At 40.7% G+C, this 14,134-nt stretch overlaps 1 protein-coding gene across 1 annotated transcript; it reads left to right on the top strand.

Annotated features, from left to right (window-relative positions):
- Positions 1-9,277: 9,277 nt before the first annotated feature.
- Positions 9,278-11,753, top strand: nrarpa (NOTCH regulated ankyrin repeat protein a). The gene has a single exon (XM_041899019.1). The coding sequence runs from the start codon at positions 9,734-9,736 to the stop codon at positions 10,070-10,072; it is 339 nt and encodes a 112-aa protein (XP_041754953.1). The 5' UTR covers positions 9,278-9,733; the 3' UTR covers positions 10,073-11,753.
- The last annotated feature ends 2,381 nt before the right edge of the window (positions 11,754-14,134 follow it).

The following is a 14,134-nucleotide window of genomic DNA, read 5'->3' as shown; positions in this document are numbered from 1 at the left end:
ATTGGTCACTAGACTGCTTTTGTTGTTTTGGCTGTTCTGGCTTGACACCCTCTTGAAATTATGGAGGGTCTCCAATATGGGAGATTAGAGGTGCGCTACAATCACCAACACATTATGACACATTCTTCTCACTTTTTTGTTTATTGATCATCCTCTGGAGACCCCTGATTCTACTTTACACACGGATTGCGCACGGGTTTGGGTTGGGGGAAATGCTACTAATAACTTTGGAATGGTGGTGTGAGTTAAAATGACGATTGAATCGATTTCATTCTAGTAGATAACAGTTTACTCTGAATAAAACATTTTAGAGAATATGGTGAGCAAACAATACTAGACTACTCATTTTTAAGGCACGATAAAAACATTACCTTACTTTTTTAATCCAAACATGTATCCAATATTCCTGTTTGAGTGCTTTAGTTGGCTTCATCGAAAGAAAATCAAGTTTTAACATTTTCCAGACTTCAACTACGCCCTAGACATGCCAAGTAAGAGGAAAGCAAATGCCACAGTTTGGGAAAGCTTGGCCAGGGAAAGGCTGTGCGAATGTTTTCCACCTGGCCAGACACCACTTTCTGATTAGCAGACAGATGTTCCCACGATGTTAAGGATCTCTCCTGTTAGTTTGAGGAGCTCTATGACCATGGGCAATGGTTTAGTATTGCCTATTTGGTACCATGGCATTAAATATTGCTAAAGTAGGCCTACACTCCACAGACACTGCAAAGTAATGTATGTAATACATTTTCCAAAACTAGTAGTACTAAAGTCAAGGTTACCATTATTGCCTGCATTTGATTCTGATATTCGTTCTGTCCAGGTGCGCAACTTTCACTGGGGACAGGGGGGACACATTCTTAAATTCATTTTTGTCGGCAACGGTGTGCTTTAGGACCATGTGGATGCCTCCGAGTGGTCGGGTAGGCTGTTTGGAGTGTTTATAGGGCTGGATTTAGGATCACGCAGACACCACAGAGCAGACTGACAGGCTGTGTGAAGGAAAAGCTTCTGGAAGGCTGGCTGGACCAGCACGGGAGAGTTGAGCATGGTTCAGTGTGTACGTGTTGTGCTCTTTCACCAAGTTGTAAAAGGTAGTAGAACAGCAACTGGCTACTCTTTAGTTGACTGATGTAGCTGGCAAGGTAACTGCTGTTTAACTTAACAGAAAAAAAATAAACTAGTGTTTATTCGCAGTGCTGAGCTAGTATTGTAACTGACATGTAACAGTAGCTAATGTTTCATCCCCTCTCGACTGAGGTGAATGAATAAGCTACGCTAGTGAGTAGCTACTACAGCCAGGTCAGCTCTAGCCTCTAGTTATCTGTCAGATAGCGATATGAGGTGGCTATTATTACTATCTAACAGCAGTTGTTTGTATAGTTTTTTCCCGTTTCAGAAGTAAATTAACTTGGCAATCTTTCGCCAGTTGATGTACTGTTAGAGAGAGAGCTGGCCAAAAGTTGGCTTACATTAGCTTTTCTTTTTGTTTCAATCAAACTAGACCTGAATCAAATGATGAAACCATCAGCCAAACGATTGAAGATTGATATTCTGAAGTTTTTTCAGTGCAATGTGAGTTGTATTAGTCAGTATGGCAATGTAACTGTATTGATCTGTCAGTTTCCCTAGCTAATTCCCTACTTTTCACACTGACACAGTCAGTAATAAACAGCTGTAACATTACAGGCTTCACTGTCATGGTGCACAGTAGAGGTCTGCGCGACACCTATTTCTTCATCCCGCTCCCACCCGCACCCGTTGGCTTTCTGTTCGACTCCCACCTGCTACCGCAAGAACTGATCCCAATCCCAAGAACTGGTCCCAAACCCAAGAACTGGTCCCAAACCCAACCGTAGTCCCGCAATTATATTTTAGGCGTATGTGACGCAGCTCACTTGCCAGCCATGGTCCCAGCAATTTTGTGCCCTATAGGCAATATCAAATGCGTACAAATAACTTAAGAAATAGGTTAGATTACCAGAGATTCTCACGGGGCCCTTACATTGTATTACTGGGTTATATCAGCCAATATGCTAGATGTAGTTTGAAGAGAGCAGAGTTGGAGAGACTTGCACTTTCTCTTGAGCTATTTTAATAGCCTACCTTTTAGGAGTGGGAAGATTCCCAGCAGGGTCAGACAGCCAGGGAAGACCAGTCTATATTCAGTGAATGATACAAAGTTCCATCTTCAATTGATGGGTAGACCTACAGTAGCTACATGACAGCAGCTTAAGTTTAAAGCTACAGTCTGGGATCTGGGAATAATGGTCATTTCAATTATATAATGATGTATTCTATTCTTGGATAATATAATGTATAAATGTACACCAAGGTAATTCTTTGTCATGCCTCATTTTAGGAGGATCAGATGGTGACAGGGGTCTCAGCAGGGTCAGGCAGCCAGGGAAGACCAGTCTGTGACAGAGGTGAGGTGAATATTTGCAGGTATAACACTTTATTATCTCTGTCCAGCAAACACTGGACAAGCCAGATGCTATTTTAAGCCAGTCTGACAAACCTCCAAAGTTGATTTCCAAACTGTATCAAGGGTTGGTAGAGGCTTTTCCCGATGTAAAACAAAAATGTGAGGAAGACATGGGAAACGCTATTGATGATGATGAATGGATACAGATATGTTAGAATGCCCAGTCATGTTCATATAATCTCAGACATAAATTACTGCAGTTTAAGACCATCCATAGAACATACTATATGCCAGTGAAACTGAATATCATGCACTCAGAAATTGTATTATTCTGCTGGAGGTGTAAAGCACAAAAGGGGACATATTTGCATATGTTGTGGTTTTGTGAAGGCTGGCTGAATTCTGGCAAAGAGTATGCTATTTTATCTCAGCATGTCTACAGATTCTCCCTTCTCCCTTTTTGTTTGCTTGGAAATGTTGATACTGGAGATGGTTATCAGAAGAAACTGTGTAACCTAGCATTTATAGTGGCTAATAAATGCATTGCCATTAATTGGAAGGATGGTTATCCTCCCACAATGTATGGAAGAAAGTTATGTACAGTATCACTAGATTTGTTTTAAGATTAAGGGTATACTGTGCAACTTTCATAAGGTCTGGATGCCTTATATGGAATACTGTACAACAAAAGGAGTCTGTATTGAAAACATGCCCACGTCAGGGGAGATACCTATTTAGGCAATCCCTAGCTGCAGGGCTGCTCAGTCCTGGCCCTGGGGGTCTGCTGTACTGTTGTAACTTTGGCGTTGGCCTAACACACCTGAAACCAATAATGAATGTTTCACTAAGATCCTAAAGCTGTGGACCCCTAGGGGTAGGACGGGGTGACCCAGCTATATTGTGTGCAAGTAAAAAGAGCTCTACAGTACTATTAGGCCTATGATATGAATTATATGGAGAGTGTATTGTTTATGTGTGTTAATGTGTAGGTGCATGTGTGTTTTCATTCAACTTTTGTTTTTCAAAACCTTCCCTTGAGACATAAAAAAAAAGATGGGAAGGAAGTTGTGTTGGAGAGAGAGTTTAGTTATTGACTAGACTGGTGGGGGTCGGGCGTGTAGGCGGCTTGGGTTAGCTTGGCGGTCTGGCTGAAATTTGATATAGAGGATGTCTTAAAGACAATCAAAAGTTAAGTCTTTGTACTTTATTTGTAAGAGTTGTTCATTTGTTAGGCCATTAGTTAAAGGTGTAACACAATATTGATTATTTAATTATCATGGCTCTAGTTCAGTCTTATCAATCACTTAAACATATTTAATAATCTCTTACCTATCTTGATGATTGTGGGCATTTTTGCTTACTTTTTGTTGTTCTAAATAGAGAAGAAGAAGAAGCTAGAAGGGCCATGGGTCATATTAGATTGTGTAGAAATGCAGGAAATGTGCTTTAGATGCCCCCAAAAATAGGAGGACCCCCAAATCCCCTGCCAAATTATGTCCCCCTCTGCAAATAGCACTGCTGGGTGATTTAAAAAGTAATAGTCAATCGATCAATAATATAATTATACTCTTAGCAAAACAAAATATTTTTAATTTACAATATTTAGAATCTATGAGAATAGAAAGGTTCAGAACTTTTGTGAAACATCACAGCACAGTTGAAAAATATATGGCAAATACTGGATGGTGTTCAGAGATTGATGGGAGGGGTTGAATGGAGCTGAAGGATGGGACTAAAAACAAACAAAAGATAACTATTGTAAAATATACTGTGTCCGTAAAATGTATATAGTATGTATAAACTGGAAGTAGAAGCCTAAGTGTTGCTGTCCATTAGTTTACTCCAATTAGGGGAGGGATGGTAGGGTTACGGGAAAATAATGAAGGAAAATATATTTGAAAAATATATACTATATATATATTTACAAAAGAATATATGGGGGATTGGAAATGATGCAGACAATTACATTGATGGAAGCCACAATCTATCTGCAATATTAAAGCTGATCTACCCCCTAAAAAATATATATAATAATAAAACATATAAAAATATGTCCCCCCCACTTCTAAAACCAAAGTTGCACCCCTGGTTCTGTCTCAACAAGAACGAAAGGCCCGCACAGACTGTACCAGTTTAGTCATCTTATGCCGCGATTTTGCCATCCCAGATAAAATGTTCACTTTGTGGGCAAATTCTTAGGTCAGAAACGATTGTCGGACGTCTTGGCTCTTCATGTTTGACAGGGTCTAGGTCTGCAGATTAAGTACCACTATGTGTGGTCGTAGGCTCCGACTAAATTCTGGCAGTGTCCGAAATTATTAGCATTTATAGTGTAGTGTGGCTGGTGTTACGAGACGATCCCGGTGACTGACCAATAGGAACATGGCCAGCACTGAGACCGAACACAATAACATGATTCTCGTGAATAGTCAGATTAATAAAATAGTTTGATTTAAAAGTTTACATGCTTTGCAAGAAAAACTAGTTCCCTAATAATATTGTTTACATGACACATCTGAAATCAGGCTACCTGATGGGATTTTGATGAATGCACAAAATCTCCAATCTAAATAAACATTCTACCACAGTGACCATGTTATTTTTGGGAAGCCTATTTGATTCTGTTCGGACATATGAAGCTTGAATGTGAAAACGATTTATAATATACACTGAACAAAAATATAAATGCAACATATAAAGTGTTGGTCCCATGTTTCATGAGCTGAAATAAAAGATCCCAGAAATGTTCCATACTCAAAAAAATGTATTTCTCTCAAATGTTGTGCACAAATGTGTTTACATCCCTGTTAGTGAGCATTTCTCATTTGCCAAGATAATCCATCCACCTGACAGGTGTGGCATATCAAAAAGCTGATTAAACAGCATGATCAGTACACAGGTGCACCTTGTGCTGGGGACAATAAAAGGCCACTCTAAAATGTGCAGTTTTGTCACACAACACAATGCTACAGATGTCTGAAGTTTTGAGAGAGTGTGCACTTGGCATGTGACTGCAGGAATGTCCCCCAGAGCTGTTGCCAGAGAATGTAATGTTAATTTCTCTACCATAAGCTGCCTCCAACGTTGTTTTAGAGAATTTGGCAGTACGTCCAACTGGCCTCACAACTGCAGACCACATGTATGGCGTCGTGTGGGTGAGCGGTTTGGTGATGTCAACATTGTGAACAGAGTGCCCCATGGGGCGGTGGGGTTATGGTATGGGCAGGCATAAGCTACGGACAACGAACACAATTGCATTTTATCGATGGCAATTTGAATGCACAGAGATACCGTGACGAGATCCTGAAGCCCATTGGAACACGCCGCGATCATCTCATGTTTCAGCATGATAATGCACGGCCCCATGTCGTAAGGATCTGTACTGTACACAATTCCTGGAAGCTGAAAATGTCCCAGTTCTTCCATGGCCTGCATACTCACCAGATATGTCACCCATTGAGCATGTTTGGGATGCTCTGGATCGACGTGTACGACAGCCTGTTCCAGTTCCTGCCAATATCCAGCAACTTCACACAGCCATTGAAGAGGAGTGGGACAACATTCCACAGGCCACAATCAGCAGCATGATCAACTCTATGGGAAGTAGATGTGTTGCGCTCCATGAGGCAAATGGTGGTCACACCAGTTACTGACTGTTTTTTTAATCCACGCCCCTACTGTTTTAAAAAAATGGTATCTTTGACCAACAGATGCATATCTGTGTTCCCAGTCATGTGAAATCCATAGATTAGGGCCTAATGAATTATATGAACTGTAACTCAGTAAAATCTTAGAAATCGTTGCATGTTGCATTTATATTTTTGTTCAGTATATATACTTTCATTCTTTCCGAACTCACTTGGCAGGCTTGAGCTGCTATGTGCAGATCAAATACACAGCCAGTGGCGACCTGTCTCTCAGGGCAGATGGGGCAGAGCCCCACTTGTTTTGAGCCCCACGTTTTTAGCAACAAAGAAAAAAGCTCTTACAATATTCGATGATTACATTTCTCAAAAACAGGCTATAGGCTACATGTGCACCACCAAGTCGAACAGTAGGCTAAGTTATGAGGGGGAAAGGGACCAAATGATTAGGGTGAGACACATGGGCTACTAACAGCTTACTACATAACATACACTTAGTATTACTTTCTTAGCTACAGTACACATATCTTCCTGCCATATTACATAATTTATGCAGCAGCATACAATACATTTTTGGACTCACTGTTGTGCTGTGCTCACTTGAACAGGAAGGTGGCCCGGCGGTCCTTCTTGTGGGCAAATTTTTTCATGAAACTTTGTCATCAAAGTCTGTCATTCTCTGAATTTATGGTGCTTTCAAGACAACTGGGAACTCTGGAAAAAAAACAAGGTTGAATCATGACGTCAGGGATCTTCAGGTTGGAGCTCTAGAAAGAGGCCTGAGTTCCGACTTGGAATTCTGAGTTGGATGACCGTTCAAAACGTATTTTCCCAGTCGGAGCACGTTTTCAGTTGTTTTAAATGGGGCAGAAGTCATGCTGGATTGACAGCATGGCCGATGTATTCAACCTTTTCTGGCCCATGGTTTTGCGTGTGAATATTTATCCTTTTAAGCTTGGAAAAGAGACCCTTAAACCCAGACTTGGAACACACACCCTATGCACCGAATAACAGGCAGGGGAAGCAAAATAGTGATTGCTTTGCAATGCTTGCATTTAGCCAATGATTCCTTCCAAACCACTCATTGTTGAATTTGCGATTTCCAACTTGTTGTGTAATGTTTATGTCCAATGGCCGATGAGCACCGATATGTTTTATCTATAATTTCTCTTCATATGACAAGGATTTGCCAGTAGATTGTCGATGTGATTCATGATGACTGCTTGTCTAGCTTGCTAGCTAAGATTTTGAAAGTATGATGTTGATGTGATCAGTCCAATCAAAGCTATGGTAGATATAACGCTCTGCCCCACCTGCACTGAATGATGGGTCACCACTGAGAACATAATATATTTACTAACATTGCCAATAAAGTTATGAGTTGTTTATTGTTTGTAGGCTATGGGCATTTTCCTTGAGTGAGTATGGTAGTGAGAAACTACACCTGTGTATCAAATATAGGCCCCGTTTACTCAACACAACAGAATGAGTCATCACATTGGGTACTTGCACCAAATGTACAGTTGAGTGTGTGGGAACCTGTGGACAAACTGAAACTGCTCAACTTTGAAAAGACAGGGTGGTTAGGGTATCACAGATTGGTCTATATGTGTAGGACTCCCATGCTTGTGAAACTATACGGGTGTGGTTTCCACGCCAGAGTTGTGTGAGAAGAGCAAGGCGCGAGAACAACGCACAGAATGGCAGCCGTCCGGTTCCCACGGTAGCTATGCTGCTGCTGTGGAATTGCATGTCATTCTACGCACAATGTCACCTTCACTTGCAAAAGGAAGTCACACAGGCTTTTGTTATTTGTTAAGTTCCATTGCTTCTAAAACAACTGGAATATCCGCGTTTATATTTAGACGGCCCGTACCAGCCATAGAGGTAACTCTTGGCTTTATTTTATGGAGGGAGGTTACAGACTAGACTTGTGCTCCGGTCTCATTTGTTTTATAGAAGTTTAAGAGGCCATTTGTTTTTCTCTGTCCAATTTGAACATTGTTATTGCCAGTAAATAAGGCCATATGTGTATGTCCTAAAGTAGGCATATGCAGGTTTTTTTGTCACCCTCTTTCATATCAGATAAGGTAGGCCTACAGTATACATTATCTGATTGTTTGAGATAAAAACTAACAAAGTTTTAGTTTTTAGTATTTTATAGTCGTGACTATTGGAAGCAAATCATATCTATTTTATGTGTACAATATTCCATGAACAGATCTATTGGCACAATATTTTATTGTATAAACTATTCGTGACAATCCCTTACTACTTTCGCAGGTTTTTCAGTGTTTCAGAGAAAGTAAGGCATAGTTTTGACACAGTAGCAAACTACACCTCAGCTTTGCTAGATTGTAACTTTTAAAACCTGAGCCCGAATTAACACAATGACAAGACATCAAAGAGGATGCATAACAGGTCCTTTACAGTACAGTATTACTCCTTTCCTTTTGACTTTTTTAATCTGCTCGTCTGTGGTTAAACTATTCGTGCATTGAAATAATACTTCAGATTCGAATAAAGTTTTTGGAACATACATTATGACTCCATGCGCAATAGCTTACTCGGGGTAATCCCTTGGATCTGCTGCTCAACAACTACAGCATTATATTGCTTTTCTCTGCATTTTTTCACGATGTCGTTTATGACATCGTCAACACCATACTCCCCATTTGAGTCACGTCCCCCTCGTGAATGAGTAAAAAAAAAGACAATTTTATAGATTCAGCTTGGTTTTATTTCTACGGGACATTTGGTTCCAAGAGACCACGCCTTACTCTACGGTTTCACGCTTCTAGACCCTCCCCAAACGGACCCAGTAGCCTATTACCTCCCTCGGGTGCCGCCCATTTCACAAGAGTTGATTCTATTGAGTACCATTGTTATGCAAATAAAGGACGCGTAAAATATCCCCCTCCTGCGCACTGTAGAGCAGAGACTCACTGGGACCTCACGAAGTACACGCAACACGGGCACGCAGTGGATTTTCATACTACGTCGTCGCCAGGATCCGTCCAATTCACACAGGCAAGTACCAAAATGTATTCTATTTAATCTACAACATAAATTCTTGGAATTTGTATCTGAACCTTATGTGTAAAGTATGCATAAAAAGTGTTTTTGATGTGGAAGTTGGAATGTAACCGTTGGGGAGTATAGCCTTGTTCAGTGCACTTATATGGATCGTACCTGTCTCACACAGCCACCCTTGCCAGACGAACTGCCGGGACTCCAGGATCCTGCAGGGTAAATTCATCGCGTTTGAAGATACGGATACTGTGGCCGTTCTTCCACTATCCCAACAGAATAAAGATTTCAACTGTCTCTCTGCTCCATCTCTGCAAGATAGCCTATACTACCTGGTGCTGCTATTACAACGGACAGAAACGAAGACAAGAGGGGGAGACTAGGCTACACCTTGCGACGGGATTTTGGATTTCGCAACCATTGACAACCTTTTGCACACCAAGTATGTTATTTTGTATATGTCCTTTTTGGGATATCTAGTGGTCGTATTATCTTATCTATAGCATACGATTTTTTAAAGTGCCTTATAACTGGTAGTAATCCAGTATTTGGGCACTATTCCCACGCCAGAGACTCATACAGTGATTATCACATAGAACGACACAGGAGCTATACCTATCCCGGTTTCACCATGAGTCAAGGGGATGTATCAACTTGCTCTGCGCCTCAGAGAGTATTCCAAGAGGCGGTGAAGCAAGGAAACACAAAGGAACTTCACTCGTTGCTCCAGAACATGACAAACTGCGAATTCAATGTCAACTCCTTCGGGCCCGAAGGACAGACGGCGTTGCATCAGTCAGTCATAGACGGGAATCTCGAACTTGTAAAACTGCTGGTGAAATTCGGAGCCGATATTCGATTGGCGAACAGGGAAGGGTGGAGTGCCTTACACATTGCCGCTTTTGGAGGACACCAAGACATAGTCCTATACCTCATCACTAAGGCAAAGTACTCTTCTGGCGCACGGTGATCTGCTACACTGCTGTCAGGTAAACATACGGAAAGCCAGGCTTTTGTAAACTTGCGTTTCGATCTGTACATAGTTGTGCCAAATTATAGCCTAAAAACACACAGTAACTTACCTTTAATCAAAACCAAACAGGGTCTCTCTGACTCGTGAGTCAAACACCACATGGTTCTTGTATCTGCTTCAGCATGAATCTTGAAAAAAATTAACGCCATTTTGGTGGGTTGGTACTAAAGCTTTTTTCTTGAATGTGTATAATAGATTGGGACATATAAAATAACTAAGCCGGTGTTTGGGTCCCGAGGCCAGATAGCAGCCTAGTTTTACGCGGCGATAGACCTTCCATCTTTCTTGCCGCTGTTTCATTGAAACGCTTCTTTTGAGGTGTCGACCTGTAGTTACGCTGTTCACTTGTAGGACCCTTTTAATTGATTTGATATACTATAAGATGGCACTTGATGCTGTGGCTGCATGCTGATTTAGCCTATATGAAAGGGAAGAAGAGGTGAGCACGGGGAATGAATGCCATCATCTATTTGGCTTTTATATTTCTTTTCTAAATTAAAGGATTTGATCTATTTCAAAGTGCGGCATTATGACATATCCAATTCGCTTTTCCAGATGTGTATTCATTGGAACAACAATGTACCTAATGTTGTTAAGTACTGTACACAATAGCTTTACTTTGTTTCTTTATATATATAAAAAAAAAGTAGCTAAATGCGCTCTGCCTTCATCAAACAGGCTGCTTGGCTGTCATCAACGTATTTTCAGGCCAGTGCGACCAGTGTCAATGGTTAATGTACTACTAAACCGCTGCTTTCGCTTTGTATCAAAACGTCAGGAAAGTCGCATTTGGAATTCACTTTATCTCCTTTCAGTATTTTAACGAACAACACCCTGGTCATCACTGTGAATACAGGCTGGGTTCTATTTATGAAGGTACATTGAGAAGATGCATTTTGAATATGTTGTGGTTCTTTTCTCTCTCAAATTAAATCTATCACGTTTTAAAATATTTAGGGTGACTTATAAAGCTGCTTCAGACTCTCGTATCGTAGTATAAACTGTCCCGTGTGGAGATCCCATCATGTCGCAATAAGGCTAAATTTCTCTGCACTAGAGAGACTATTCTTTGTCCCTTATGAACTTCATGTTTGATTTTCTTTACCAGCTACCTCGACTGTAAAGTATTCAAAATCATTGGACTCTTGCTCACTCCACAACACTCCAATATAGGGAGTCACACAAAGATTCCTGTAGCCTATCCCCAACCCGGTCTAGGCCAAAATAATGAGCATACTCACACAGACATTCAAGTAACAGATACTTTGGCAGTAGGCCCCAAGGTAATGTTATTCAATCCACAGATTTAGGCTAGGGGACAACTATGGTATTTGTTCTGCAAAGCAATAATGTCTTATTTACAGTTTCTTTCTCATCTTCACCCTGGACAATGTATTTCCCACAGTACAACCAAACTTTAATCTGACAAGCAAAGGGGTTTTCCCTTTCTGTAAAGGTATGGTTGCAAACACACATTGCAAATGTTTTTTTTTTTCATCAGTCGAACGGATTATATGGTCATTCTGTTTGAAGTTTCTATTTAGTCACAAAAATGGAATTTTATTGCATGACTTATAAATACAGGGAGTTTTATTGCACAAAATGCAGAGCCTTTATGCCCCCCTGTGCTTGTCCGGGTAACTGCAGGAGCTGAGGCTTAAAAATAGTTACTACTGAGCAGGAGTATAAATCTATTATTAATCAAAATGACTATTGCAGGATATCAACAACAATTGGTTTAAAAAACTGCCTGCTGCATTTTGAAAGTCATGTCACCCTAGTATTTGTTTCTATGCTGCTTGTATGTTACTTTTTAATTTGTGTTTATTTTTTATTTTACTCAATGGCCAACAGTGTGTGAAAGATATAAAAACCTGATAGCATCACAGTCATTTATTGAGAAGCCCTGTGTGTAAGTGAGAGTGCACATGCGCGCATGTATGTATGCTGTGTACGTGTGCATGTGTGTGAGTCTGTGTGTGTGTTGCATGCATCTGACTGTTGTGTCCTGAGCGAGCTGAGCTGTTCCCCTGCCCAGGCCTGTGTGTGTGAGGCCTGTTCCTCTCCTCCTGTGTGTGGCATTGTGTTGCGACCTTGGTCTGCCCTGCCTACCATGTGAAGAGGGACACCTGGGGTTAAGGACTGTCCTTCCATATACCTGGAAAAACAAACTAAAGCGCTAGAAAGAAACATCAAGGAATAGATTGGTATTAGCAGAACAAAAAATATGCATCGCTGGTCTTAAACTTGATCTTTTTTATATATATTTTTTAAATATTGCACTGATGACTGTTGTTGATTTGGCTTTTTATCAAGTCAACATTTTATTTTTTTTCTGAATAGAAAAAAAGGAACACAACAAAATACTATTGTATAAAAAAGGCTCCAGGTTGTAATGTCTTTTGTGTGTTAACTTTGTGAAACATTGTTTTTGCAAAGATTGTTTGTATCTCTGTGATCATATATATATATATATATATATATATATATATATATATATATATATATAAACGCTGAAAATATCTTGGAGCACTTTCTTTTTTGAAGTGCTGTCCTCCTCCTCCTGTTATGAAAGTGGAAAAATACATTTGATGGTAAGATCATTGTTACATAAAAAAATTGCACGGTGTATAGTTGTTCTACTCAACATTGTCATAACATTTATGGCCCGAGAGTGGACGACTGGATAGGTGTAAATGAATGAGATAAAGTGCTGACGTATATTTTGGGGGGACCAAGTTCTGTTTTTGTTTAGCTTTTTTTCGAGCGACACAAAAACAAATGTTGTGAGTTTCTTGAGTGATGCAGTTGCTCCATCGTGTTTGATTTTGGGCATGATTTTTTGTGTGTGTATTTTGGTTTTGAACGTTTGTAACACTGTGATCATGATGATGTGTGGTGAGGAAATGAGTGCTGTAATATTTTTGTACGTTTGTGTACAAGCCAGTAAAGAAATAATTAAACTCTCTGTTGTGTCTATGCATATGTTTCTTTTTCCCTACCCCACCCCCAGCCCAGGCGGTCCATCCCACCCCGTTTCCCATAGAGAAGAATGGCGAGGGGCACAGACCACCTCTCTCTCCCCCCTCTCCCTCTCAGACCCAGCCTAGCCCGGATCCCTATACTCTCCTTTTGTCATTCAGTCGGCCTCCTTCTTTTCACATTCTGGATAAAAGAGCTATGCACAGGATTGTGGGTAGTTCTGGTTTAAAAGAAGGCAGGGTCCCCTCCCCAGTGTTTGTGCAGGTTTTATGTTACCCTCTGTGTGTGTGTAGACTGGGGCAGGTCCCTAGCTCAGCTCAGTGGCTCTGCAACGCCATCCATCTTCTGCTTTCTGTTAACCCCCGTGCACTCTCTCTCTCTCTCTCTCTCTCTCTCTCTCTCTCTCTCTCTCTCTCTCTCTCTCTCTCTCTCTCTCTCTCTCTCTCTCTCTCTCTCTCTCTCTCTCTCTCTCTCTCTCTCTCTCTCTCTCTCTCTCTCTCTCTCTCTCTCTCTCTCTCTCTCTCTCTCTCTCTCTCCCTCCCTCCCTGTGTCTTCTTTTCTCTGTAGCTTTACTCCATAACCCATACTTTGCATATACATACATACATCTGTTTATGGGCTTACTAAGGTGCTTGTTTATACAAAGTTGAAATGCATACAATTTCTGAAGTCTCAGAAAATGTCATCTGCTATGCTCATACAACATTAGAGGGTAACAACATAGTCATGCATACCATGCATGTCCTCAGTAAATAAATACTTACAAGTTTCCTTGGATTTTATACTATTACAGTGCATAATTATAGAGATGTAATAAGCAACGGTTGCTCTTAGACTTGGTCTGATGCCTATAGACTCATATCTGCCTATTGCTGTTGAGTCATCTGGTACTCTGTCTAAGTGCATGGTGTGTAACTCTTGATACATGTGAAATAAACCCAGTCTACTAATGCTTTGTGTTAAAGGACCAAACTCACCCCTGCTGTTGGCTTGAGACCACATAGTGGCTGCTTGTCC

The sequence above is a fragment of the Coregonus clupeaformis genome, chromosome 15 (genome assembly GCF_020615455.1).
Source record: "Coregonus clupeaformis isolate EN_2021a chromosome 15, ASM2061545v1, whole genome shotgun sequence".
Classification (NCBI taxonomy): Eukaryota; Metazoa; Chordata; class Actinopteri; order Salmoniformes; family Salmonidae; genus Coregonus; species Coregonus clupeaformis.
Note: the sequence above shows the minus strand (reverse complement) of the source record. Positions and strands in the feature narration are given on the sequence as shown.